At 47.3% G+C, this 23,976-nt stretch overlaps 1 protein-coding gene across 1 annotated transcript in view; it reads left to right on the forward strand.

Moving 5' to 3' along the window:
• The first annotated feature begins 1,101 nt into the window (after positions 1–1,101).
• The window catches only part of ALX4 (ALX homeobox 4), a 60,274-nt gene continuing 37,399 nt past the window's right edge, over positions 1,102–23,976 (forward strand). Inside the window, exon 1 of the mRNA XM_027837640.1 lies at positions 1,102–1,567. Within this exon, the coding sequence (XP_027693441.1) occupies positions 1,102–1,567 (466 nt within the window). The remainder of the gene's footprint in view (positions 1,568–23,976) is intronic.

The raw sequence follows: 23,976 nt of genomic DNA on the forward strand, positions 1-23,976 counted from the left end.
CTGTGTGTGTGATGGAGGAGGGGTATGGAGGGAAGTCTTAATAGGCACCTTTAAGTCAGATGCCGAAAAAGTAACTGAAGTGGATATGTGGAAGTTCAACTTTCGTGGAAGGAAAACAGGACAGGAAGGCCAGGGCAAAAGACCAGGGGAAGGAGAGAAAAGGCTAGATTCTTGCATCTGCACTTCCACAGCCAAGGGGGAAAGATCCAACAAGAATGAAGTGAGGCAGGAACTCAAGAGATCTTCCTCCTTTCTCCTCCTCCTCTTCTTCCTCTTTCCCCTGCTTCTGCCACTTAGAACCCCAAAACAGCTCCACAACCAATTTCCTCTACTAGCTAAGATTTGTTTTGTTTTGTTTTGGTTTCAATCTGGAAACTATTTCTTCGTGTAACACCACCCTTCAAAAAAATTCTGACTGGGGACCCCCTTGTCACCGAGTGCTCGCGCTCAATGGGGACCCTTCTCCGCCCACCGTCCACCTCTTGCGGCCGCTGGGGCGGGGAGCGAAGGAAGAAAGGAGGAGCGGGGAGGTCGGGGACTCGGAATCTCTGCCACTGGGCTAGCAGCATCTCTTCAAGAGGAAAGGAAGGAGGGAAGGAGAAAGGAGTGGGAGTGGGAGGGAAGAGAGAGCGAGAAAGGATAGAAGGGAGAGAGAAAGAACAGGAAAGAAAGAGTGGGTGAGAGAAGAAAGCTAAAAAGACGGTCCTCTTTGCTCTTCAGAACTTGAAGAGGGCTTTGGAGATACGGTCAATTTTCCGAAATATCTGAATATCTTGACTGTTCCATCTGAAGGAGAGAGACAGAGAAGGGAGGAGAGAAAAAGAGAAAAGAAGAGAAGAGAGGAAAGGAGAGAGAGAGAGAGAGAGAGAGAGAGAGAGAGTTTTTAGAGCGCTGCGGCTGCCTCTCCTTCTCCCTCTCCTTCTCCCTCTCCTCCCTCCCCTCCCTCCCTCCTTCCTCCTCCTCTTTTCCCTTCTCTCCTCCTCCTCTCCTCCTCCTCCTCCCCCCGCTCGCTCACCTCCCTCTCCAAACGCTTGCGAAGGCCGGCGGCTGCGGCTTCTTGGCTGGCCCCCTCCCCTCGGCTCTGTCCCTCCCACTCCAGGCATGAATGCTGAGACGTGCGTCTCTTACTGCGACTCGCCCGCGGCCGCGATGGACGCCTACTACAGCCCAGTCTCCTCGCAAAGCCGCGAGAGCTCGCCTTCTTTTCGGGCATTCCCTGCGGCTGACAAGTTCAGCACCGCGTTCCTGGCGGCCAAGGGTCAGAGCTACGGTGAGGCCAAGTGCCGGGGCCGCTACACCCCTCAGCAGCAGCAGCCGCCGCCGCCGCCGCAGCAGCCCCAGCAGCAAGACGGGGCTGCGCCCCTGGAGAGCAGCGCGGGCCAGGCGCAAAGCGGCGCCGGGCCGCGGGGCTCCTTCAGCAAGTATCCGCCGCCCCAGCCGCCCCAGCCCCAGCCTCCACCGCATCTCTACCTGCAAAGGGGATCTTGCAAAACGCCCCCGGACAGCAGCCTTAAGCTCCCAGAGGGCAGCGGTGGTCACAACGGGCCCCTGCAGGTCTCCTGCTACGGTGAGTGACTCCGTACTTCTTTCCTTGGGGAAGTGCGGGAGGCGGGGAGGGATGAGGGCCGAGCTTTCCTCTGGAGGGATTCCATTCCCGCGCCCCGGGAACGTCCCGGTTGCCCAAGTCAGACAGCACCGGAAGCCTCGGAAGGGTGGGGCAGGAGAGAAAAGGCAAACCTGGGGGAAGAGGCAGAAAAGAGAAGGTCTGGGGGCTCAGGCCTGGCAAGTTGGCTCTTGGACAAGGACGAGGGGATGAAGTGGATAAAATTGGGTTCCCTGGTTGTCCCCACGTTTTTCCTAGCCGCCTCATAGGATAGTGTCCCAGTTCCATGGCCAGGCCACCTCACCCGAGCCGCCTGGGGACTCCAGGGGTTCGACTGAATTAAAAACACCGTCAAACTTCCAGTCTTCGAGCCTCCATCCTCCCTGTGGCCCAGGACGGATTTGGAATCTGGGGAAGGAGGCACTGCGGGCAGTATCTAGAATCTAGGGAGACGCAAAGTTATTTGTTTTTTTTTCCCTTGGGGCCGGGACTTCGGAAAATCTAGGGGCGCAAAAGTCCCTGGCTCAGGGCGATCACAGATCTCCGGGTCAAGCTTCCCTCCCGAACCCAGCAGGGCTGCCCTCCAACCCTTCTGTAGGTGGGAAGCGTCACAGGTGGGAAAGTTAATGAACCTGGGCTAGGTGACTCAGTTCTCTTCTTCTTCTTCTTTTTATATTTCCCTCCTCCTCTTTCTCACTTCTGACCCGAAGTCTCCTACGACTGTTTCTGGGACAAATACGTTTGGGGTACCCCCAACACTTAGGTGTTCCGGAGCTCCTGGGTTCTAGAAGACCAGAGATCTTTGGGTCCAGATCCCTGCAAGGGTTGGCAGGCAGCATTGGAGTGCGGGAGGGAGATGGAAGCATGAGGCAGGGAAGTTACTCCCAGATTTTCCTCCAGCTGAATCCTTGTCCCATCTGTACTCCCTAAAATAGTGCCGGAAGGTACCGCAAAAGGAGGGAAGTTTCTGAGAGTAAAGCGATGGACACCCCAAAGGTGGGACCTGATTTCCTCGTCCCTTGTCTAAGGCCAAGTCATTTCTTTTTCCTTTTTCCAGATCATAATTATCCTGATTTTATATGTTCACAGTTCTTCCCAGTTTACAAACGTATTTCGTCATAACTGCCCCAAGGTGAGGTCATCCCACTCTAGTAGAAAGCCCTGAGAGCTCAGTTCTCCAGGTGCTCAGTCTACTCTCTGCTTGGTCACATTTTTAGCTGTCTGTGTCTTTGGGCAAGTCATTTTCCGTTTGTGGGACCTTCAGTTTCATCACCGATGAGATGAGAGGGTTGGAAGAGATGGCGTCTAAGGTCTCTTTTTGACTTTCAAGTTTTGAAATTACATTTCACAAATGAGGAAACTGAGTCTTAGGGGGCTGGACTGACTTGCTCAAGGTCAGAGGGCTAAGGAGTGACTGGACAAGCCAGAAATGAAACAGGACTCCAGCGGCTAAGACTGGTACTCTTTCTTTAGCAGGGCCTGACTGTGTCCCACATCGAGTACCCTTTCATCCACTGTGGTTCCCAGGCTTCTATTTCTTGGGGAGCCCTCTATATGGGAGCATGCTAGAGTGGAATTCGACAGAATCATCTCTCTCTTTCTGTGGGGGATGCCTGGAAGGCTATGAAAAAGTGTAATTTGGTCATTTCTAGGATTCCCTCCTGAGCCCAGCCTTCAGTGGCCCTGAGGACTTAATTCCATCCAGAAAGAGACCCGTGGTTACCCCTGGTACGGGAAGTACTCCCATAGGAGCCAAGAAAGGGGTCTTGGGCTATCAATTTGCCAGTTGGAGTGACCTCTGAAAGAAGTGAAGATGGGGAAAGAAGCCATGCATTCCAAAGGGGTCAGGGTTGTATTCTTTTCTCCTATGTCAGGGGTTCTTAATCTTTTGTGTGTATCTTAAACCCCTTGGACAATCTGAAGGCCCCCTTTCTCAGTTATGTTTTTAAATTCATAAAATAAAATACATAAAATTACAATGGAAAGCAAATATATTAAAATTATACGTACATACATATACATACACATATACATACATACATACACACACACACACACACATATATGGAATGGAACAGGCTGTGGGTACAGTTGACCTTGAGAAACATTTTTCCTTCCTCAGGAAAGAAGGAAAGAACTGAGCCAGATCTAGGGCCCAAATGTCCCCTGACCTTCCATCTTTCCCCAACCAATTTGCCCCTACAAAAGGACTTAGCCAGACTGAGACTTGGTCTCTTTTTTAATCTCCCCTGGGTACCTGCAATTCAGTGGGCATTCAGCATAAACTCATGCCACCTGTTCATGCAGAAAACTTCCACAGAACCTGACAAAAGGACCCAGTTCCCTGAAGGAACAAGCCATGGGAATGGGGTTAGGCAGGGGTGTAGCTTGAACTAACTTGGAAGAACAGTACTTCATTCTATATTTCCAACTCTACCACTAACCTGTAACCTTGAGGGAGTTGTTTTCACCTTTCCAGTGTAAATTTCCTCATCTGAGAAATTAAAGGGGTTGAATTAGCCTGTCTCTAAGATCTCTTTCAGTTATGAAAGTTTGTGATTCTAAGTATAGGGCCATTTGTCTACACCAAGTCCCATTTATCTAGATTTCTAGATTCTATCCCCCCGTACCCAGGAATATGCACACATAAGTGCATAAGCGTGCACCGAGTTCCCACTAGAATACTGAGACATGCAAGTCTACAGATTTGACTCTAAACCCCCTAACCCATCCTCACACACTTTATCTCTCTGTTTCTACTCAGCTTATGGGATTGGTATCAGTGACCACCTCCACCCCCCCCCACACACACACACCATAATCCCTTTCCCCTCTAGGGTTGCAAGAACTTCTAGTCAAAGCCCACTGTGTCTCTTGGGCTGGTGTTAGCTCCAGTGGGGAGATGATTTGCCCCCTACATGGAGCCTGCATTTCTGAGGGTGCTCAGAGATCTGTTAGCAAACTGCCAGAAATTGTTCAGCTGGAAAGGCTGGATCAGGAAAGGGGGATGTGGAGGAAGGGAGATTGCCTTGCAGTTCCTATAGGAATTTTTAAAAATAAAAAACAAAACCTCATCAAAGAGGCCTCCTATGTGGTTTTGTTTATAGGCCAAAGGGGGAAAAATCCTTTGGATAAATGAGATCTTTCTTCCTGGCCCCTAATGCTAACCTTTTTTCCCTCTGAGAAAATGACCCTGAGACCAGGCCCTTCCTTCTCCAGTAGTCACAAAGCCCTATAGCCAGAGGCTGGAGGGCTGAAGATGACCTTCAGTTTCGGTGGGGGAGAGGGGTTGTTTATAAACCCTATTGCCACTCTCCCTGGGAGCTCCATAGCTTTTTAAAACAAGTGAGGGTTAGTAAGACCCCAGACTCAGCTTCAGGGAGGATTTGGAGCACCAGATGACTGGGGTTTTCAGTCCTGAACCACCAAGTTCTCTCCCTGACTCTTCCCCCCCCCCCCAACCTGGCTTTTCCAAACTCTCAGGCAGAAAAACTGTTTCATTATCTCCATCACATAGATTTTTAAGCCTGAATAGATAGAACCTTACAGGTGATCCAGAACAACCTCTTCATTTTTCCTGATAGGGAAATTGAGGCCAAGAAAGGGCAGATAATCTCTAGATGCCTAGAGTCACACCTGAAACCTAAGGCTTTTGTCTCCAATTCCAGTGCTCTTCCATTCCCCTGGTTAATACCATTATGACTGTTCTTTTTTTAATCACCTTTCTCCAATTCTTAGCTCTCAGATCAGAAAGGTTAGATTGAGGGTGATTTTTGAAAGGAAGAAGGCAGCAACTGGTATTAGACATAAAAGGAGGCAAAGGGACTGAGAAGACATGCGTATCTTTACATGGAGATGGGATGGAATGGGGTGGGGGGAGGCAGACCCTTCTGGCCCCTAAACGTGTCACTTTCTCCACACGAAACAACAGAGCAGGTATAACTTGGGGGAGGGAGTGATATTCTTCTGAAAAGTTTCAACCAGATTTCCCCAAAAGACTGAGGGAAAGTTCTGTCTTTCACTTGGAGGAAAGGGTTCCATTTAGGGAGTGAAGTCTCTTCCAACCTGGAGTGTCAAGACACTACAGGGATTCTCAGGATTTCAGCTTATGTGGTGACTGTGATGGGGTGGGGGTAGGGGGAAAGGTTCCCTGTCCTATGAGGGAACCCAGGGAAACATGGCTTCTTAATTTTCAATCTGGTTGAAAGGAAAATATAAAGAAACCTGGTACTGGCCTGGGAGTTTGGCCACTGCCCGGACATCTCCAATTAATGGCCCAAACTGGCGTCCAACTGTCTGGAGGGAGGTCAACCTCCCAGCCTAGGCCCTCGGGCTCCCTGTCCAACCTTTCTCAGTCTGAGCTCCCCAGAGAGAGGAAGGGACAAAGGGTGCCCTTGGCTAAAACTACTGCCCGGCACCTTTAGGTACTCTCCACTCGAAGGGAGAAGCCAGTCTTTGGAGCTCAGAACAGTTCCATTAGTGCTGCCAGACTCTAATGGGAGCTTAGCTGGAATCTTCAGTCCCTACCAGTCTCCTTGCTCTCCTTCCCCTTTTCCAAAACCAGATCTGAGCACCTCTGAGGGCTTTGTGTCTCCTGCTTTTTCGAGGTCCTTCTCAGGCCCTTCAACCCGAGAGATGAAGTAGTTTGAGAAGGTCAGCTAGGTCCACAAGTCCTGGACTCAGAACTACCTTCTTCCTGAACTCCGGGCCGAAAACAGTAGCAGCGGGTGATAGGCACAGCATGGGCACCTGGAGCCCTGGGGCCTCTAAGAGCGCCTAAGGGAGAGGTGTCCACCTCTGAGCCTTGCAATGTATGAACGTAATGGAGAACTCCTGGCCATCCCTGGGGTTAGGTGTGCATGGCCACAATCTGAGACACCACTGCCAGTCCCTCGATTTACTGAATGAAATCCTCAGGCATCGTCGACAGGCCTCTGCAGCTCCGCAAATGAAGGAGTCGGGAGCCCAAGGTTGTGGGGAGATAGCTGGTCTGTGTATGAAAGAGTCCTCTGCTCTTTCGTTCTCTTTTGAAGGGGGTGAAGTTTTCGCTTTGATCCAACATTTAAAAACGGATCTGTCAAATCTGATCTCGCCTCCCCTGGCCAGGGGTTAGTTACAACCAAGTCCTAGCGAAGCTTTCCCCTAGGAGCTGGCCGGAAACCCTCGGGGCGGGGGGGGGGGGGGGGGGGAGGGGGGGGGGGGGCAGGGATTTCTTTTTTCGATCAAATTAGACAGAATGTTTGGGGCTGGGTTTTGTTCTGAGTTTTCCCTCTGCGGTAACCTCGAGGCTGCGAAACAGAAAAGTGGTAACGGTTGGGTCGGGACTATATCTGATCAGAGATTCTGATTGTGTTGAAGAGATAGACGAAGAAAAGAGAATGTGTTTTAATCGAGAGAGAGAGAGAGAGAGAGAGAGAGAGAGAGAAAGAGAGAGAGAAAGTAAACTCAAAGAAACAGAATAGGTGTCTGAAAAGAGATACATATTTTCTCTCACAGATTCAGTGACCAGACACAAATCCGATCCAACGGTCACCACTTTGTTTGTTTGGCAAGAGGCAGACAGACAATGTGAATTGTAAAAGTTATGTATTTCTGAGAGGAAGAGGATGACAGACACCAAAAGACACAAGTAGACAAAATATAAATTGGAAAATGGTATGTGTGTACGACAGAAAGACAGAGACTAAAAGAATGGTATGGAAAAGAGACTATGTATGTATTCGAGAGAAAAAGAAACAGAGACAGATATGGACAAAATATGATTTATAAAAAGGAATAATATATAGAGAGATGGCGACAAAAACAATGTGACTGAAAACACGAATATAAGAGAGACAAGAAGGCAAAGTGTGACAGTGAATATGAATTGTAAAATGGAATAAGCTTTATAAAAGAGCTCGAGAGTGGAAATGAATCATGAACATGAAAACAGAGACCGAGAAAGAGAGAAGCAGAAACTCAGAGACCTAAAGAAAGGGACAAAGAATGTCAATTGTAACAAGGTATGTCCGTATGACAGGTACAACCTGAAAGGCAAAGACAAAGAGAATGAGGTTGTGGGCACAAATATGAGAGAAAACAAAGAAACAGAGATTACGGAAGAACAAAATAGATTGAGAGAGAGAGAGAATGGAACGTAAAAGAGAATATGAAAAGGGAAAGACCGAGAGAGACAAAGAGACTGAGACAGAATGCGGATTGTAAGCGGTAATTAATGTATGAGATAGGGACCGACTCTCAGAGAATGAACTTGCAAACTCGATTATGTATCTGCACAGAGAGAGTCAAACAAAGTGATCGACAGACAGAAACAAGAGACAGAGACAGACATAGAGACTGAAGGCAATCGGCAGTTGTAAAAAGGACAGAAACTCAGAAAATGTGGTCGAAACAGTGAGCGTATGAGACAGAGGAAGAGAGAAACCTAGAAAACGTGATGGTAAAAGTATGATTATAAGAGTATGTACGCGTGTGGGAGAGAGAGGAAGAAGATGCCGGACTGCGGATTGTGAATGCGTGCGAGCGAAAGTGAGCAGGACTGTGATATAAACAAGATAACGGCGCTCTGGGTTCTGTATAGATCCTACTAAGATGAGCGGGATTTCCCTGTTAAACGGTCCCGCGTCTAACCGACAGCGCGCAGTTCATCCCATCTGCACCCTAGCTTCCAACTGGCCAGCGATCTAAACAGAAAATTAATGGATTCAGAGAGAGCCACGGAAGCCCAAGCTCTGAGGTTGAGAGCAATTCTTTGTAAATCGGTTGATTTGCATGTAAACACTGTGTCCAGTTAGTTGGGGGTGGGGAGAAGACGGTGGAGTAAAAAATCCCGCGGGTTAGGACGCCTGGTTGTTTTTGACTCTTGGGTCGAACCTGCCTGGGGTACCTCATAGACGCGTCTGTCCGCGGGGCATATGCCTGGAGCGGGTGGAGCGGTGGGGGGAGCTCTTCGTTGAGGCTAGGTGGTGCCCGAGGGCAGGTTGGTGAGCAAATAACCCGAGAGCTATTCGTGTTTCCCTCGTTTTATTTTTGTCCGGGAGGAAAAACGTGTCTCAGAAACCCCAGGGTAGAGTCATAAAACCCGACATGAACACACCATCAATAAAGGTGCTCCCCATCCCGGGGGATTTGCCCCTCAAGGGAAAAAAAAAAATCCCAGGTGTTCGCAATTATTTCTAAAATTAAAAAAACAAAAACAAAAACAAAAACACAAATAAAGTCAAAATGTGAGCCCTAGGGTTCCCCCAGACGGTCGGATCTTGGGCCTCTCTCCGTTTGGGCTTTCGTGTTCTTTGTGGGGGCACAAAAATAGAAATGAAAATTCCGCTTTACAGCTGCGCGCCAGAGCCCCACCCGGGCTGGCCCTGAGAGACGCGCCCCCAAGTGAACTTTAGGGGAGTCGTGGGGTCCGGGACGGTGAGTCCGCGCTCTCCGCATGCTAGTAGCCCTCTGGCGGCTTCTCATCGGGCACGCGGACGGCAGCTGCTCGCTAAGCTGCGGGCTGGTTCCTCTGAGGCTACGGACGAGAGAGGGGCTGGGCGAGCTAGGGGTTTGGGGGCCCATTATGTGGAGCTCGGCACATTTTCCGGGGTCGTTCCAGAACCCCTTCCTAGTACAGAGCCTGGCACAATGAAAATAGCATGGGCTCGAATCCCGCCTTCGACGCTTTGATCGCTACTTGTGGGATGTTGGGCGTGTCACTTGATGCCCCCTGTGCCTTCATTTCCTCATCTGTAAAATGGAGGGGTTGAATTCCGTGATCTCTGAGGTTCCTTGAAGCTCTAAGTCTTCTGTTCTGTGATCCCTTAGCCTCCATCTCATTTCCACTAGTGTAACCGGAGGCCAGCCGAGTTGGAGAGTGCCTGTTCCCACCCACCCACCTACTCCCTGCCCCAGGAGCTGGAAAAAAATAATCTAGGCGTCTGGAATTCCCAGGGCCGAGATGTTTTTCTCCTTCCAAATTTTCCTATCCCTGCCACCCCCCCCCCAAAAAAAGTTCCAGCCCTACTGCAGTGTTACAAGGGTCCAAAAATCTACCTTCGGGAGTGGGGCTGCAGGGCAGAAGTCATTGGGCCCTTTCCCAAAAACCGTTTTCTTCTAGGCCCTGTGAGGGCAAGGACCGGGTTGGCATCTTTTGCTTTCAGCTTGAGGCCCCACCAGGCCTTAGACAGGCACAGGATTGCCCAAATTTCTCAAATCCATTGTTGTATTTAGAACCCTCTCCAATGGGGCTGGGGGAGAGGTACCGAGTGATGTCTGAAGGAGAAACTGAGTCGAAGAGAAACATCAAATCTCTCCAGCGATCCCAGAGGCAAAGCTATGCCAGGTGAGCAGACTGTTCCACTGACTTAGTTGAAGGGACAGGAGCCTCAGCAAAGATAAACCCACCCAGAGTCACCCACCAGTCTGGAATAGTTTCTATGCACTAGGAAGAACCTTGTGACCAGACCACGGTGTGGGGAGGGACATGACTCCAGACGACCCAGGGGAGTGTTCCAGAAGGAGGGAGAACAATATAACATATTCCTTCTCTTGTCGTCCCTCCTCCCTACTCCATTCCAACCCAGCCCCAACCCCAGCCCCAGCAGCCTCTCCTCTGTCGCCAGAGGCCCAGACTTAGAGGTGGGCGGGCAGGCCCCTTTACAGATGTTGCAGCCCTGGGCCTCTCTCAGTTGCAGATGAGCAACCCTCCTTCTTCCCACCCCATTCCAGATGTGCTGCCCTGCCCCACCTCTCCCTTTTTTGTCCTCCTCTCCTAGGCCAGTTGCAGGTGTAGCCCAGGAATTTCCCAGATAAGCACTACTCCCAATGCCCCAGTGCCAGCAGGGCAGGCAAAGTCCTGTCTTTCCTGTGTGTGTCCAGGGTCTAGTAAATCCCAGTCTAACCAGATCCCAACCATCTCACCCCTACCTTTCCAAAACTTTTAAGTGATCTGCTTGGAGGCTGGGCTGATGGAGAGGGGCTGCTACTAAGATGCCCCAGGTGGAGGGGGAGGGGCAGAACTGAGGGAAGCTAGCTAGCAAAGGAGAGCAACTCTGCATGCAGGATGGCTCATTCACTGGCCACAGGATTCTGCTCCTGGTTCTGAAGTGATGGAAGAGCTCAGGGAAGAAAAGAGATAACTTACTGGACTGGAGAGAAGACTTGGGGTCAAATCCCACCTCTGACATTTACTACCTGTGTGGCCAAGGACAACTGACCTGGGCCTCAGTTTCCTCATCTGTAAAATGACTGCACTCCCTGACTTCCAAGGACCCTGACAGCTCTAAACCTATGATCTTTTGAAGGATGGAGAGAGTCAATGGAAGACAAAGCCTTAGAAAGAGCCAGAGAGAATTTGGAGTTTTGGAGTGCTGTAGTTTGGTAACAAGCCCACTACACTGAATTTGGAATGGGGGGGCTATGTTATTTACAAGCAAAGAGACCTTGGATAAGTCACCTCAGTTCTCTGGGTCTCAGTTTCCTCCTCTGCAAAATGAAGGCGTGGGACTAGAAAACCTCTCAAGTGTTTTCCAGCTCTAAATCTTGTGGATTCACAAAGGCTGGAAGGAATCAGGCCCAGAGGACCCAGCATTTGTGTTTTCCCCATTCAGGCTTCCTGTCCAGGCCTCTTGAATAATCTCAACAAGGGCTGGATTGGGGCAGCTAGGTGGCGCAGTGGATAGAGCACTGGCCCTGAAGTCAGAAGGACCTGAGTTCAAATCCTGCCTCAGACCAAACACTTGACACTTACAACTGTGTGACCCTGGGCAAGTCACTTAACCCCAATTGCCTAAAAACAAAACAAAACAAACAAACAAACAAAAAAAAAAAAAAAAACAAGGGCTGGATGGAGGTGATGCTGCTGCTTGGGGACTTTCTTTCCTTAATAGGAAATCAGAACTAGGGTCAGGGTCACAAGCTGCCATAGCCCGGCCCCAGGGGAAGCCCAGGGTATACTGGCTAAACTCCTATAAATGGCAGTGGTGGGCTCTCAAAGAGAGGGGGCTTGGAAAACTCAGAAAACTGGCTTAGTTTCTAGAAAATAACATGTTTATTCATCTGGGGAATTAGATCTCCAGAAATGTATGGGGCTCTAGTTTCAGCCTGGGGGTAGTGGGCTCCCTGATCAGCTTGGGAGTCAGGAGATCTGGGCCATTGTGTAGCCCCTTCTAGTTATGCCAGGACCAGATGGGCACCAGCTCACATCCAGGGAGCTGGAGACCAAGGGGATTTAGAGACAAAATGGGGTATCAGGATCCAGAGCATAGATACAGAAAATTGAAAAGGACTTGGGGTCAAATTCTCACTACCACCTCCTCAGTGAAGTCTCATTAACAAGGACTACATCTTTTCAACCCTATCTCATAACATTCCTAGAACTCTTATTGTACTTCAGAGCAACTGGACAATTCTTCACCCTCCCCAACTCCACACCTCTACATGGGCAGGCTTTGTCTTAGCCCTGGAATGTCTTTCTTTCCCCTCTTAACTGTGGGCTCTTAATTTGGATCAATTCAATTCCATCAGTCTATATTAGAGGTCCTACTATGTTCCACGCAGCTAGTCATATAACACGAAAAATGAAACAACCCCTGACCTCAAGGAGTTTTTGGAATATTGGGAGGTTGAGGGAGGGGTGAAGGTGGGGTACCTACAAGTGCACAGAAAAGAAAACATAGAATACCAACATACAAAGGAAAACACAGAATACATATAAAGTTTTCAGGGCAGGGCAGTGGGAAGCCCCAAAATGGGAAGGACCAGGAATGACTTCATGCAGCCTTTAGAGTGAGCTCAAATGCAGTAAGGGATTCCAGGTGGAGGTAAGAAAAGGAAAGCATTCCAGGAATGGGGTAGAGCCCAATTCCAATGCCACCTCCTCCAGGAAGCCTTCCCTAATTCCCTGGCTTTGTGAGTAACTCACCCTGCCCCGCCCCCCACCTTGACTTCCCATAACATTTTCAACAAACATTCTTTAGGACCTCACAATGTGTCAGGTACAGCGCTAAGCTATGGGGTTAACTGCCCTCAGAGAGTATATTTCCCTTTGCATCAAATACCTATGAAGAGCCATTCCCTAGTGACTATGTTCTTAGTCATAGATTTAATAGCAGAAATTCAGACAACCACTTCATTTTGGAAATGAAGAAACTAGCTTAACTTAAGTGACTTGGCCAGGGTCATACATAGTGTATGAGACAGATGAACTCAGTTCCTCCAATTATCTCCTCTCAGTCACTTTTTTGGGCTCCTCTAATGCTTCTATTGTGGAAGGTCATGTTTTCCACATCTGGTGGTATCTCACCCTTACTAGACCCAAATGTATTAGATCAGGGAACCTGGTTTTTTCCCTAAACTTTCTATCTTCTCACCTAAAGGACCATAGATTTGTAGCTGAAATGCATGTTTTAGACCAGAGTCCAACCCCTCCAAAATTTTGCGAAGGAAGAAACTGAGGTTGACTTGCTCAAGGTCATACAACTTAATTAGTAATTAACACATAGTCAGTAAAAAAAAAAAAGTACCACTTCTACCACACACCAGCTGTGTGAGCTAGGACTAGTCATCTCTTGGAGAGCCAAGCACTGGATCCCTTTAAGACCATAAATTGTAGGGAAGGTGCTGACACACATCGGAGGGAGGAGTTGTTGCAGAAAGTCCGTATTTGTTGTTCAGTCATTTCAGTCGGTTTCCATTCTTCATGATCCCATTTGGGGTTTTCTTGGCAAAGATAATGGAGTGGTTTGCTATTTCCTTCTCCAGCTCATTTGACAGATGAGAAAACTGAGGCAAACAAGATTGAGTGTCTTGCCCAAGGTTACATAGCTAGCAAGTATCTGAGGCCAAATTTGAACTCAGGTCTTCCTGACTCCAGACCTGGGGCTCTATCCACTGAGTCATCTAGCTGCCCCATAAAATCCCTATGCCAATAAATTAAATCATTGGTCTAGTTAAAAAAATTCTCCCCTGAACCAAGCATTGTGCTCAACACACAGTAGGAATTTAATAAATGTTTGTTGAATGCTTTTGAATGCATTCATGAAGTGAATGCCAAGGGAATATGTATGTACTGTGGGTATGTGTAAGATAACAGGGTCAGCCTGAGGGCTGGCAAATAGGGCCAATAATATTATAAGCTACCCCTGCCTTACAAAAGGAAGCATGGCAGACTTGAATTATTGAAAAAGGTACCCAAAAGGGTAGGCTGAGGAAGGAGGCTGATGGTTCTTGTGTCCAGGGATCTACATATAGTATGGCACATCAGGTATCACATTTCAGTGCTTTCACTATAGGCTTTCATTAGAATTGTGTGTGTGTGTATGTGTGTGTGTGTGTGTGTGTGTGTGTGTGTGTGTGTGAGAGAGAGAGAGAGAGAGAGAGAGAGAGAGAGAGAGAGAGAGAGAGAGAGAGAGAGATCATAGATTATAGATTCATAGTATTTCAGGGCCAGAAAAGATATTAGAATCACCAAATCTTAGAACTGGAAAGGATTTTAGAAGTTCATTTGTACTTGAATTCAGTTCATACCCTTTGAAATATCCTTAACAATTTATCACCTGACCTCCTCAGTTTGAAGACTTCCAGGGATAGGGGCCTTCTGAGGCAGCCAGTTTGGGACAGTTCTTTTGGAGAAGAGCATATGATGTTTGAGCAGGGCGGGACCTCAGAGCACAGAATGCCAGAGCGTAGACCTTAGAACAGATAATGGTAGAGCTGGGAGGGCACCTAGTCCAATCTCATGTTAGATGGGGTCCAGAGAAGAGTATCCTGCTGAAGGAAAGGTCAAGTGTGTGTGAGGGAATGGCTTTTTTCTCGCCAGCTGCTTGTGCCATCACTTTCTCCCCCCAAGCTGCCTTCTCAGCTTCTAACAGCCTAGTTCCCTGATGCTAGTCTCTACACCTCTATCCTTCCAAAAAAAAAAAAATCCTGCTCCCAAACCAAAATCCCAAACCAGGGCAATCTTTCTACTCTAGGGACAGTTTCATGTGTGAATGAGAACTAGCATCTCAGTGCATCAGTGAGTTACACAACGCACCTGTCAGGTTGAAGTACCTAGCATTGTACAGGTGTGCAAGGGAGTGCTTAGGTCTTTGTGTGTGTATGTATCTCTGTGTGTCATGTATTAGTCCTAAGTGTTTTCCTACTGTGGAAGCCCACACCCAGGGGTTCTGCTACTTACTACCTTATGGACAAGTCATTTAACCTCTCTGGTCCTCAGTTTCCTCATCTGTAAAATGAGGAGGTTGGGATTAAAGGCTTCTAAGGTCCTTTCCAGCTCCAGATCTATGGTCTTATGTTTCTTCATAGAAACATAACTATGTTATATATATATATATATATATATATAACTATGTTAAAAAAAAACTATGTCAGTTTTTCCCGGGTCAAGGTTCCTAGGGAGAAAATGACTCAGAAAAAAATTGTCCCACTTTCATCTCAGGTGCCCAGCTGCCTCTCACAGTATACAATGCCAGCCTCCTCTCGGGCCCACCAGCCCAACAGAGTCCACTCCGAGTTAATGGACCCATATTTGTCCTCCTGAACCTTTTTCTTGCCAGGGTTTATCAGGAACAAGGTAAACTTCACCCTAGGCATATCAGCTTTTGGCCAACCCAACCAGTGACCCTCCTCAGTGAGGCCTGGAGCAACTTCACAGATTAAACACCTCTCTGGATGAAATAAGCCTCTGGCTGCGTTCTGGAGATCTGGCTGCAAGGAAAAGGAGCCATCCAGGCTGTCAGTCTCAGCCTGTTGAATTTTGGGTGGGGCAGAGGACATCCGAGAGCTGATGGAATGGGAGCACATGAGAAGTGAGGTGGGCACATATATCTTTTCTGTGAAATTTTCTCCCTTCCTCCCTCCCCACCCACCCTCATTGAGAAGGCAAGCAACTCAATACAGGCTATACATGTTTAGTCATGCAAAACACTTCCATAGTAGTCGTGTGAAAAACTAAGTATATTTCCCTTAATCCTATCCCACCCCCTGTTTATTCTATTCTCTCTTTTGACCCTGTCCCTCCTTAGAAGTGTTTGCTTCTGATTACCCCTCCCCCAATCTGCCATCCCCTCTATCATCCCCCTACTCTCTGGTCCCCTTCTCCCCTATTTTCCTGTAGGGTAAGACAGATTTCCATACCCAATTCAGTGTGTATGTTATTTCCTCCTTAAGCCAAATCCAATGAGAATAAGATTCACTCATTCCCTCTCACCTTCCCCCGTTTCCCCTCCACTGTAAAAGCCTTTTCTTCTCTGTTCCATCCCATTGTACCTTTCCCTTTTTCCTTCTCCCAGTATAATCCTATCTCACCCCTTAATTTTATTCTCCAGATATCACCCTGTCATCTTCAACTCACCCTGTGCACTCTATCCATCTATCTATCCATCTATCTATCTATCTATCTATCTATCTATCTATCTATCTATCTATCTATCTATACATACATACAATTTTTTCCCTCCAACTACCCTAATGCTGACAAAGGTCTCTTGAGTTACAAATATCTTTCCATGCAGGAATGTAAACAGTTCAACCTTTCTTATGATTTCTCAAAGAGCTGAGTTCTAATCCAGCCTCTGACATTTACCATCTATGTGCTCTTATGGAAACCCAACCTCTCTACACCCATTTCCACATCTGTAAAGTAAGAGTGTTGATGACTTATATCAAGGGTTCTTAACCCCTTTCTGATGTCATGGGCCCTTTCGGCATTCTGGTGAAACCTATGGCTTCTTTTTCAGGAAAAAAATTCGTAATTGAAGGAAATGCTGAATTTTAGTGAGAGATTAGTGAAAATTAAGATGTAACTTTTCTCCCATCAAAGTTCATGAACTCCCTGAAACTATCTATGTACCTCAAGTTAAGAACCCCTGGATAAGCTAACTTTTGGATTCATGATCCAGGTCTCACTCTGTGTTCCCTGTTATCTCCTTCCCTCTTTTTTCCTCTCCCATTCTTTTTTCAACTCATGTCATGGGGGATGGCACCTCTCACCTCAAGGATGTTAACACCCCATGTATCTGTTTGGACAGAGAACCAAGATTTGGAACAGAAAGCTTTCTCCCTCTGCAGCTGGAGAAAGGCAGGGTCTCTACCCTTGCCCCTCGGGGGCAGGTGTCTGCTGTCTTTGAAAAGGACTGGGTAGGGGCAGCTAGGTAGCACAGTGGATAGAGCACCAGCCTTGAAGTAAGGAGGACCTGAGTTCAAATCCGGCCTCAGACCAAACACTTGACACTTACTAACTGTGTGACCCTGGGCAAGTCACTTAACCCTAATTGCCTCACTAAAAAAAAAAAAGAAAAAAGAAAAAAAGAAAGAAAAGAAAAGGACTGGGTAAAGAGATGCCGAGGTATCATACTGATCAGAAATCTCCTCCCCCCACCCCCGCCCTGGTAGTATGGTCTGTCTGGGCTCACTCTCTCTAGTCCACCCTTGGGGCTCTCCCAGATGCAGCTACACTCACAGTTCCCATGTCCACCTGCTTGAAATCCCACTTACGGGCCCCAGACTACCTGAATGGGAACAATTCTGACTAACATAACCTTTGAAATTTTCCAACTTTCTTTCTCCTCACAACAACCATGGGATATAGTTCCTATAGAGATTCTCATCCCCATTTTGCAGATGAGAAAACTGAGTTCCAGAAAGGTCATGTGATTGATACAGCTTGTAAATTCAGAGCCAGAGTGAACCCTGCAGGTTGCCTAAACCCAAGGGCAGCACTCTGCAGGCTAGCCCACGCTGTTCATAGGCCAGAAGAGAGTACGGAGCAGGCTCTCTTCCCGGTTCATTTCCTCCTCTTCCTCCTCATCTGTAGTATGAAGTAAAGTAGAGTTTCCAAGTCAGTGAATGGGACCCTATGCCCATTCACGAGCTTCCAGAACTTGTATCAGAGTCAGACTTCAGGGCTCAGGGGAGTTGAGAGGAGTGGGTTTGAGGCTCCCCCATCCTTAATCTTGCAGTTTTCCATAGTCCATTTTTTTTTCTCACCTCTCTTCTCTCTCCTCTCTCCTCTTTCCCCTTTTTCTCTCTTTCTCTCTGACTTCTTTCCTTTTCTCCTTCTCTCTTCTTTTCCCCTTTTCTTCTTCCTCATCAATTAGCAAGTATTTATTAAGTTCTCCTGTATTTCAGGTACTGTGCTAGGCACTGAGGATACAAAGTCTGAAATGAAACCATTCCTGCCTTCAAGGAACTTGCATTCTATTGAGGAAACAACGTGTGCACATTTAATTATTTTATATATATATGGCGTGATTTTCTAGAGTGAGTCACTAACAGCTGGAGGAATGGTTTCATGAAGGAGGTGGCATTTGAGCTGAACTTTGAAAGAAATGAGGGCCTCTGAGAGCTCACCGAAGCCTTGGAGGTTACTAGGAACATCAAGAAACAAAATGAGGGTGTGCATTCCAGGCACTTGAGATAGCCTGGTCAAAGACACAGAGATGGGAAATGGCACACTATGTGTGAGCAGCAAGAATCAACACTGCATATGACTCAAAAGGCAAAGGAAAGACACCTGGTAGGGTGGGCAAACTGTGCCGATGACTTGTCTAAGTGGCATTAAAGATCTCAGTTAGAACATAGGCAACAACCCTCTCCACCACTCTTTTTGGGATGCCCCTCACTATTTCTCACGCTCTTATGTTCCAGCCAAACTGGACTCCTGGCCATTTATGAAATTCCATCTCTTACCTTGGAAGAGTACAGGCTGTTCTTCTTTCCTGGTATGCTTCCCCTCCTCATATCTGTTTCTTAGAACCCTTGGCTCCAGTTCAAGGTTCCATTCAGCTACCACCTCCTTCCAAAGTCCTTTCCTGATCTCCTGCTTATTAAAGTCCACTCCCCGCCCCTCATCGCTCTGAATTTATAATTTATGTTATGTATAGTTGCTCTGTTTACTTCTCTGTGAACATGCTGGATTCTTCCAGGAGAATATGAGCTCTTTTCTGGCAGGGACTCTTACTGAAGTATTTGTATCTCTGGCAACTAGGGCAATGCCTGGCACAGAGTAGATGATTATTAAAAGCCTGTTGATTGGTTGGTTGGTTGACTAAGAAGGAGGTGGGCTGGTCATGGGTCAGGATCAAGAGAAAAAGAGGTAGATAGTCATGTAAAGCATTTGTAAAATGGAGGAGAACCTTCATTACCATGACTGGTAAATGGTACCAAGGTGGTGACTTGACACCAGAATGTTCCTTGACAGATGGAAGTGATGGCATTAGCATATAGCTTCAAAGCAGATTCCTGGAATCTCCTCTCTACTGGCTTCAAAACAATCATTCTTTACTTTGTGCTTGGGATCTTCTCTTCTTCTAATTTAGGGATTTTTAACCTGTTATCTGGGAACTTTTTTTTAATATTTTGCAAACCAGATTTTCGTACAATTTTCCTTCGTAGTTCAATGTATTTTGTGTTATATGTTTAAAAACATCATTCTAAGAAGGCATCCATAGGGTTTACCAGACTGCCATTGGGCCCAACCTGCTCTCCTTGCTTCCTATCACTCTCAGCTTGAAATCCAAGTTCTTTCTTGTATTCGTTCAACAAACATTTATTAAGCCACTCCTGTGTGCAGAGTGCCAGGGGAGGTACAAAGTTTAGAGAAGACCAGATTCCTGCCTTCATGGAGCTCACAGTCTAGTAGGGAGCTAAGATGCAAATAAAGATAATGATAACCCACCATATTACTTAAGTGTCTTAGAGAAATGTGAAGCCCCCTGTTAAGGTGTAAGAGATAAGGCCATCGCCAACAGGAGTTATCAGGGAAGGCTTCCTGGAAGAAAAAGGTTTGGATCCTGGTTCTATAACTTACTACCTATGTGACTTTAGGCATGGTACCTCACCTTATTCAACCTTAGTTTCCCCATCTGTAAAATGAGGAGGTTGAACTGGGTGACTTAAGTCCCCTTCTGTGATCCGAGGATCCTCCATGGAGCATTTAATGGGAGGAAATGGGTAAGAATATCACTCCATGAGAAGCCTTGGATGGTTTGTGACCTGAATTAGTAGAGGAAAGACTCTAAGGGATAGATCATGTGTCTGTTGAAGGCATCATTTGGAGGAAGAAGTGGCAGGAGTTTAGGCACTGGGCAACATTCATATAATTCTTTAAGATTCACAAAACTCTTTACAATTATTATCTCATTTTCTCCTCACAACAACTCTGGGAGGTAGGTGCTGTTATTATCCCCATTTTACAGACTGTTTCCTACCTCATAACTCCAGGGATTTTTATGAGAATCTCAGTCTCAATAATGTCTGAAAGTTTCTTTTTGACTTTTAAATCATACCATATAAATGACAATCATCATTATTATCCTTATTACAACTTAGGTGGGAGGGAAGAATAGAAGAAATAAGATTGGTCCTTGTCTGGAGGCTCCAAGGAACCAAATTTTAGATGATCTGGGGGAGGGGTTTAATAGCTATAGTAAGGCAGCTAGGTGGCGCTGCAGTTGATAGAGTGCCAGACCTGGAATCAGGAAGATCTGAATTCAAATCTAGCCTAAGATGCTTACTAGCTGTGTGACCCTGGGCAAGTCACTTCACTCTGTTGGCTTCAGTTTCCTCATCTACAAAATGAGCTGGAGAAGGAAATGGCAAAGCACTCCAGGATCTCTGCCAAGAAAACCTCGAATGGGGTCAACAAAGAGTTGGACATGACTGAAAATGAGTGAACAACAAAAACAGTGAGGCAATTCCAGGCTCTCCTCTGGCTGCAGCATGGTAGTAGCTTTGGGGGTCAGAGGACCTGGGTTCAAATCTGGTGTTTACTGTCTATGTAATGATGGGAAAGTCACTTAGTTTCCCTGATCCTTGGTTTCCTCATCTGTCAGAGAAGAGGGCAGAACTAGAGGGTGGCTGAGGTCCTTTCCATCTCTATGGCTAGATCTGGATCCCATGGGTGCATACTAAGGAGACTTGAGGTATTCCTCAAGTTGATATCCTTTGTTTTTCCCTAGACAATACAGCAGTAAATTCTTCTATCTGTTGTTCAGCCCAAGCTCAACTGTTGGTCTTCAGGGCAGTTTTTCAGGAATGTCAAGTCACCTCCATGCTGAAAGAAGGGCTTGAGTCATAGGACCTGAAATCTCACCCTTCCTTTGGGTCTCTGAAGGCTTTTTCATCTAGAATCCCCCGGGAAAATGCAAATGCACTAAGAGGGGTTCTACCTCAAGCCCCAAAGGTCCTTTCTAGTTCTAAATCCATGTCTTTCCCCCTCTTTGGACATCAGTTTCCTCATTTGTAAAATAAGTGGGTTGGGTTGGCTGGCTCGAGACCTATGATGCTACGGCCCAGTTCCCAAGGCTTCATCCCACAGTGAGCTATAAACTAATCCCCATTCAAGGTCCCTCAACCAGTGTGATGTGTGTCCATGCCTTTCTATCAATCCCAGAGGGGATTATAAGATCATGGAGTTGGAAGAAACATCAGACTCATCTAGTCTACCTCATCCCCATCTTCTGAGGCTGAGGGAGGTTAATTGAGTTGTTCAAGGTCACACAGGGAGTAAGCATTAGAGATGGGATCTGAACCTAGGTCCCCTGACTCCAAGGCCAGTATCATTTCCAATACACTGTGGTGATAAAAGACACGTACCTGAGAGAGAGGCATCGGCTGGGGAGCAGAAGTGAGGAAGAGGGGTCAGAGAGAGGAAATCTGAAAGGGCCATGGGAGGGTGCCAAAGAAGAGCTTTAGCACCACTGAAATTATGTGGCCACCTCTGGGGCAAATGAACTCCATCCCAGACATCCATCTAATGTCTTCTCTGGAGGCATCTGGAAATGCAAAGCCTTGATTGGGCCTCTGGGGTTCAGCTTTTCCTGAAGTCCTGGTTACTCTCTGGAGGTGTGGCCCCCATGGCATGTGAGAACATCAGCTCTGAAGTAAGAAGATCTACAATCAAGCCTCTACTGCTTTTTCCTTGTGTAAGCTTGGCCACATCCCTCAACCTCCATGAACCTCAGTTTTCTCTGATGTAAAATGAGAAGGCTGGTTTCTGAGGTCTAAATAGACTTATGAACCTATGACATGCCAAGAAAGGCATTGGGGAAAGAACTTTGACCTAGGAATCTGGGGATCTGGGCTCAGAATCTTGGCTCTGGCACGATCCATCTGCAAATTGCTTTAACCTCTCTGGGCCTCAGTTTCCTCATCCATAAAATGGGTCTATTAATGCCTCTTCTCAGTCTCAGTTTTCTCACTTGTAAACTGAGGAAGTTAAACTGGATGAATTCTGTGTTCTGTGAACCTCCAGTGCTTTCCCAGCATTCACTCCCATAAGTTCTAGCAGCCAGGTCGTGTGTTTGTCCTTCATTCTCCAAGAGGACCATGAAATCAGGAAGATGATGCCATGACTTGCAATTCAATTGGATTTGAGCGAGGGAGGGACTTTCAGAAACATCCTTTGTCAGCCTGATTGCTGTTTCCCGAACTCAGAATTCCAACTCTTGTTTGCTTACCCGCCTTTGCAAGGAAGCCCCCTCTGCCTAGAATACTCCCTCCTCACCTCAGCCCTTCAGCATCCCTAGCTTCCAGTCTCAGATCATAAGCCACTTCCCTACTGAACGCCTTTCCTGGGTTCCCTCCCTCCTCAAATTATCACATGCATTTCCATCTGTTAACATGTTGTTTCCCCCAGTAGAATGCCCTCCTTGAAGGGCAGCTCTCTGAAGGCAGGAACTGGTCCTCCTTTGCCCCTGTTCATTCCTGGCATGTTGCCCTCCACTCAGCGGTCACTTAATATATGCTTGTTTAATTGGATTGGAGGACTAGCTCATCTCTAAGGTCCTTTGACCTCTCAAGTCATAGAGTCTGTCTATTAAAAGCAGCTGAAGGCAGGGGGGATTGTTGGCTACTCTCTGACCCTCATGTCTTTTTTTAGCACTTGGCTATAGGAGGCTCCTCCTCTGCTCCCTGCCCCGCCCCCACCTCTGAGTCACTGCTCAGCTGCCTGATTCCAGCAGCATAGACTAGGAGGCACCAAACGGAGGGCCTGGGGTGATTGTCCTGGTTTTCTGCCCCCGAGATGGCTTTGGTCAGAGTCGGTGCTGTGGGGAAGCTGGCTTCCATGGAAACACCACCAGGTTTCCTTCCCAACATTCCTCGCCCTGGGAGCCTTTAGCTGCCTGGGAGTCTTTCCTCCTGCCGACCCAAAGGAAGCCTTGGTGTTTTTTTGTTTCTCCATTCCCTGCAGTGAATTCCAGGGCCTTTCTTGCCCTGCAACCTGACTCCTTGATCTGTCCTTCCTTCATTTCATTCTTTGGAGCTCCCTGCTGAGAAGGGCCCATGTCAGGGGGCTAGAGAGAAGGAAATGCCTCTTGGTCCCCATCATCCTCCCCACCACTCACTCACTCACACACCCCCACAGAGAATTCTGAAGCTGGGCCTACCTCGAAGGAAAAAAAAACCTTTGTATCCCTGCTGTCCTCAGGCTCCCACACATGATGGGACCCTAGCCAAAGCTTTCTGAGGGCCTCATTGCCTTTTGCCCTGATCTGCAGGCCCTGAGAAAGATGCTGAGGTAACCTTAGCCTCCAGCTCCTACGGATAGGTAGAGTCAGGTGATAGCCAATGCCTCCCACTCCCAACTACAGCACCTCGTGGTGCAATGAAGACTTACCCTTCATCGACAGAGTCCACATTCCTAGCTTTCTCTTCTCCCCCTTACCCCCAATCCAAACCTATTTGTCCAATGTTTCATCCCCTAAGATCTCTGCTCTCTGGTAGGTGACAGTGAGCTGGTCTAGGACAAAGGAATTAAGAGTGAAGGGTACCTTCTTTAGAGACAGTCTGATCTGAACCTCTCCTTTTCCAGGCTAGGATAATACTGAGCTCTGGTGAAGTTGGGTGACTAGCCCAAGATCTAAGAAGTAAATCCCAATTAGGAAAAGAGACTATACCTGTGAGTTCATTGGGATAGCGAACTGCCAGGTGTGGGGATCCTTCTACCAATGTCAGCCAGTGTCTTCTCCACAACTTGCAGTCTGAGAAAGGTAATCAGTATTTTAGTGTGAGATAAATTCACAGGATTACAGAATCGCTGAATTTTTCAAATAGAAGGGACTCGGGGACTTTTTAATCCAATCCATAGCCAAAAAGTTATCCATCCTTCAACATGTCTGACAAATGCGCATGCAGCTTCTGCTGGGTAACCTCCAAGGAGAGGGAAACCCCCCACCTCAAGGCAACCTGTTCTACTTTGGGCAGCTCTAATTGTGGGGAAATCTTTTCTGCTATCAAGCCTCAATTGGTGGCTTCTCAACTTCCACCCATAGCTACTGGATTTACCCTCTGTTGCTAAGCAGTCTATGCCCTCCTGTGGATAACAACACTGCTCGTTTGAGCTCGTCTTAGGCACCTTTAAGGGCTCTCTTGTTTTCTCCTTACTT

This window comes from Vombatus ursinus, unplaced genomic scaffold, assembly GCF_900497805.2.
Source record: "Vombatus ursinus unplaced genomic scaffold, bare-nosed wombat genome assembly UNPS02014822.1, whole genome shotgun sequence".
NCBI lineage: Eukaryota > Metazoa > Chordata > Mammalia > Diprotodontia > Vombatidae > Vombatus > Vombatus ursinus.